Source organism: Leiobunum rupestre, chromosome 4, assembly GCF_980474605.1.
Source record: "Leiobunum rupestre chromosome 4, qqLeiRupe1.1.hap1, whole genome shotgun sequence".
In the NCBI taxonomy this organism is placed as follows: domain Eukaryota; kingdom Metazoa; phylum Arthropoda; class Arachnida; order Opiliones; family Sclerosomatidae; genus Leiobunum; species Leiobunum rupestre.
Window position 1 is genome coordinate 54,456,419 of NC_143387.1, and position 5,663 is coordinate 54,462,081.

General features: G+C 36.7%; 1 protein-coding gene across 1 annotated transcript; it reads left to right on the forward strand.

The window, feature by feature from the left end:
* Window positions 1–3,220: 3,220 nt before the first annotated feature.
* On the forward strand, window positions 3,221–4,162 carry LOC149948315 (procathepsin L-like). Its single transcript, XM_090172443.1, has 4 exons — window positions 3,221–3,250; window positions 3,322–3,604; window positions 3,660–3,760; window positions 3,818–4,162. The coding sequence occupies exons 1-4, from the start codon at window positions 3,221–3,223 to the stop codon at window positions 4,160–4,162; spliced, it is 759 nt and encodes a 252-aa protein (XP_090028569.1).
* Window positions 4,163–5,663: the final 1,501 nt, after the last annotated feature.

Here is a 5,663-nt window from a genome sequence, read left to right on the forward strand (position 1 = left end):
CAGCCTTTGTTAGATGATCTTAAGATACTTGAAACCGAAGGTATTATAGTTTCTAATGGCCCGCAAACCAAAACATTTTATGGAACTGTTTTAACTATAGCCGGAGATAATTTATCGAGCCACACTCTAGCTGGTCTTATGAAATCATTTTCGAAGGGCCGTGTATGTAGATTTTGCATGGCTTCACATGAAGAAATAAGTAGGAAATTTAAAGAACGTCAATATGTTTTGAGACGTGAAGATATTATCGATTACCATGTGGAAAATGTTTATGGAGTCAAAAAACGCTGCTGTTTTAAGCAACTAACCAATTTTAAAGTTTCTCAATCATTTCCCCCCGATTGCATGCACGATTTCTTTGAGGGTATTGCACCCAGATTTATCCGTGCTCTTTTTCAACATTTAGTGAACGAAGGCTCGCTAACATTAGAAATTATAAATCAGAGAATAACATCTTTTAAATATGGTCCTATAACCAAATCTAAGATACCAAGTATTATATCTGAGAGTGTTATTCAAGGCAAATCAAATATTAGTGGTTCAGCATCACAGAAGCAATGCTTATTTCAACTTTTACCATTGTTATATGGTGATTTAGTGGATGAGGGTAGTGAAATATGGGAATGCCTTCTATTACTAAGTGAGATCTGCGAAATAATATGCGCTCCTGTTATTGAAAGAGATTGGCTCCCTCATCTCGATAGAATAATAGAAGATTTTCTTTTACTTGCCTCGGAGCTCAAGCTAAATATATTTATCCCGAAATTACACTACCTCATTCATTATCCAAGATTGATATTAGAATTTGGTCCCGTTATAAAATTATGGTGTATGCGTTATGAAGCGAAACACCAATATTTTAAAGAAATAATAAAGCGTTGTAGAAATTACAAAAATGTTCCCAAAACTGCAGCCAAACGACATCAGTTCCTTCAGGCTTACGAGCTTAGTGGATCTAATGGGTTAACTCCAGATTCGATTGATAGTGGGAACTCAATTAAACTTAAGACGACGCAGTTGCCCGAAGCACTTAACTCTGCAATAAAATTATATATGCATTACCAATATCCATTAAAACCAGTTGAAGCTCTTTATCAATCGCGTACTCTTGATGTTAAGGGTATTGAATACCAAAAGGACACCGTCATAGTGTTGGACCTACTTCACGCTGAAGATATACCATTATTCTTTAAAATAACAAACATAATACAATGCTCTAATGTATGGCTACTCTGTGGAAAGATATATATTTCAGTGAAGTTTAATAGGTTATATAACTCTTTCGAAGTGTGTGAGGATGAATGGAAAATTCTACTACCTGGGGAAGAACAAAATGGCTATTGCGCACTTGAAATGTACCAAAAGGATGGCACATTATACATTCCACTGCGGCACACCCTGAGTAAATGGACTAGAATGTAAATTTCAGTGTCTGTAGAAATACTTCAATGAATAGTAAAGTTACTTTAACCAATTTAATTCAATCTTGTCGTAAATATATTTTACCATGTGCAAAATATTTCTAGTTCACATCTATTTAAAAAGGTTCAGTTTAATACAAGAAGTTATAATTATTTAGTAATAATAATAATCATTTACTGCTTATAACCCGCATCGCCGGGAGGGTTGTGGCTAGCCCTGCCACAGCTAACCCTAGCGTCCATACACTACCTATTGAATTAAAACCTCGGAAGGTTTTGATGGAAAGGGGGAATCGAAGTACTCTGAATAAAACCCCTTTAACGGACGGGGAGATAACTTGCAAACTCAACGCGGGAATATTTCCCAGATGTGCACCCATAGTGCCACAAGTTGGGATCGAACCCGGACTTCTCTCGCTGCGAGGCAATAGTTCTAACCACTCCGCCACCCCGCTGAAAATAACGTTATTCACTAAAGGTACAATCAAAAGGTTTCGATCTTTCAATATTTATTATTAAGACAATGGTTCTAAGTATAAAAGGCTTTAACTGAGTCTATTGATGTAGCATCTATAAGACATACCACCTGTTTAAATGTAATATTTCCGATTATGATATAACATTTATTAATATTTCAGATAAATAGTCAAGTAACTGATTTTATCTATTGTAGATGCCAGAATATCACTTTTCTTATATGGAATCCAAAAAAAAATTATAATTACCAGAGGACTCCGACTATGATGACCTATTACAAAGAATTTCTGATACATTTAAAATATCTCCAAATAGTGTTTGGCTACAAGTTTTCAGTGCCAAATATGAAGATTGGATAGATTTAGAGAATGAAATGCCCAACGACGAATCTCGAATTAAAGCTACCATGGTTACGAATATAATAGAGACGCAACAGAAGGGTAGCGCGTGAAGCAAACCCATCAACTGAAACTTCCAGGTGAGTTAAAATAAATACCATTGGCACAATAAAACAATTTTATTTTTAATATTTTAAGCTCAACTGAAAAAGGAGAGGCCACTTTCCCAATGGTATATAGAGTTCCAAGGTTTTCCCCTGATATTGAAGAAATGCTGCGACTGAAAAATGATGAGGTGTTATTGCAAAGGAACAGAAACCGAATATCTAAGGCGTTATTCGAAGACTTATGCAGATTTGGAAAGTAATATAACAATTTATTGTATAACGGAATTTTTATTTTAGTAGCTCTTTTAATTCAACTGCTTAAGTAGGTATCCATCTAGAGATCAATACCAAACTGCGGTGAGAGGGCTTGTTCGAAAACACACTATTTTGAGTGACCGTGATGAGGAGGGAAACCCTCGGAAGAGTTCTGGAGCATATGTATATCTGCTATATTTGTGAATAAACTAAATTATGATTTCTAATTGTTTAATAAAATGTACAGATTACATGGTGGGCTGCATTAAAAAACCAGTTTAAGCAGTATCGTAAACCACTCTCGGGAGATAAAGAAGTGGATCAAGCTAAAGCGAAACATGGTTCAGTTGTACAAAAAAAGAGAAAATGTTCCAGAGATGAACCTTCAGCTGCAGATGATCCAACGGAGAGCTCTGTAGAAGTGAAGAAAAAGCAACGATGGGTTAGAAATTTTTCTAGTTAATATTTAAGTTAATGATATGATCTTTCATAAATATAGTCAATAGTAAGATGCTAAGTGGTTTTTTCCCCAAGTTGAGTATTGAAAACGCTGATTGAAGTTGATAATTCTAGCAACTGAAACCACCCTGTGTGTAAATGGCGTAGTCAGAAATTCGTCAAGATGTCCGTAGATCATCAACACGCTGATAAGGTACGTCAATGAACCATCGCTCTTGCCATGGTGCAGTCTCTTCCATCGAAATACTATCTTTTACTTCGCAGTCATCGGAAGAGTTTAAAAGAACCATGCTGGGAGTCACGCTTCAAAACTCCTTCAATAGTTCCAACCCGGTGGACTTCTCTACGATTCCGTCCGCACGCGCTGCAAGCCTTGACTGGTTCAAAAAGGGTCGCGTCACCAGCGTCAAGAACCAAGGTTCTTGCGGATCCTGTTGGACCTACGCTACAGTCGGTGCTCTCGAAGGACAGTTCGGCGCCTGTAACAAGGCGACTCGCGACTTAAGTATGCAGTACTTGTTAGACTGCGCCAGCCGAGAACCATACTGTAAGTTTAATTCCATTAGTTTAATTACGTTAAATTAAAAACCTCTTCGACTCAGCGAACAGTGGGTGTGACGGCGGTTGGCCAGCTTCGGCGATGGACTTCGTCAAGGACAACTGGGGAATTCCAGTTTTAGCTGACTATCCGTACAAAGGAGAGGTACAACGAGGCGAACATTTCCAAATACAACAACCAGTTACATGCCTTTAATTTCAGAAAACAACTTGCCCATCGGGTAAGAGACTCGTAATGCCAACCACTGGAAAGGTACAAGTTACACCCTCGGGTAGTGAAGGGGCCGTAGCTAACGCGCTCGCTTCGAGAGGGTCACTGTCAGTCGCCATCCACGTCGCCGACGATATGATGAACTATAAAAGCGGGGTTTACGATACTACGACCTGCCCCGATCCGAAAGAAAACGACGTCAACCACGGCGTCCTCTTGGTCGGTTATGGCTCTGAAAACGGAAAGGACTATTGGATCGTTAAAAACAGGCTCGTTTCAAAATATATATTTTTTGCTTTAATAAGGTCTGTTGGTAATTGTTCGATTTCGTTGTAGTTGGGGAACCAGTTGGGGCGAAGCGGGATACGTTCGAATGAGGCGTAACTCCAATAACCAATGCAATATTGCCACCTACGCCTCTGTGCCTACCGTGGATTGTTCCAAAGTTCAATAACTCACCAACAATCCGTGTACTGAACGATGATTATAAGCGTTTTTTTTTCAATTTTCAAATAAAATTCAGCATTTAAACCTCGCTGTTCTAATTTCGACCTACTGACTGCTTAACACACCTGATTTACTTGATATTTGGCCGCGTAAAGATTCCACTTTGACTCTAAACCTGTTTGGCATATGAAGCTCACACATACGACTAAAATGAAACTGTTTAATTTACAAAATTCGTAAAAAGGTTTAAAAAAAACTAAATTAAAGTTATTTGAACTTTCTAAATGGAACCAAATCCGTAAACCCAACGGTTCTCGAGATGGTTTTACACTAGTAAATGTCCCCCTGCACGAGGAATGTTCCATAGAAATTTTAAATATTTAAAAAAAAACGTTTTTCAGTTATTTATCATTTTTCGTTATTTAGTGGACACCCTGTATAGCGTTTACAGATAATGGGTTGCCACCTAGTAGGTTAGTGGTAATAACTTGGTTATCCTACATGGTGAATTATTAGGTCAAAACGTCCAATTTATTAGTATAGACACTCACTTTCGTTCTGAAGCTAAACATTTTGAAAGTTGAAACAGATATTGCGCGCTTCCAGTATTTATATATCTGTCCACTGGAGTCACACTAACACACTATCTGAATTATTGGTTCATAAAGAGTTTCGAAGTAGCTATTGAAAACGATTTCAAGGCTACACGGGACTCAACGAACAACCGCTTTTCGCTTAATGAACACGGTTGAAGAGCTAAAAAAGACCAATAACGTTAAGACTAACTTGTACCTTCGCCTTGAAGGCCTATCGGCCGAAGTACCGCGTATCGGTTTAACTTATTAAATAAATATATTTTAGTTTCCCCAAACGTTGTTTAGACAATTTTAGGTAGTTCAAATAATGCGATAAAAGTTCTCAACTTTCAGACAGGGCTATTCAACTTTAGAAGGTTAGATTACGGGGCTTTCGGCGTCAATAAATCAAACTCGGTTTCCCAACAATCCATTTCTTTAATCGTTATTGCATTGGAGCGCCGTCCAGGTAAGCTATTTTTATTAACTTTGTTAATGATATTGAGTAAAGATTTCCAATATTTACTGTAAATATATATTTCAAATTATTCTGACTATCTTTACTGAGTAAATATTAAATATTTACCACTTAGTAAATGTTAAATATTTACCACTTAGTAAATGTTAAATATTTACCACTTAGTAAATGTTAAATATTTACCACTTAGTAAATGTTAAATATTTACCACTTAGTAAATGTTAAATATTTACCACTTAGTAAATGTTAAATATTTACCACTTAGTAAATGTTAAATATTTACCACTTAGTAAATGTTAAATATTTACGGTAAAAAATTCTTTATTTTATTTCTTAA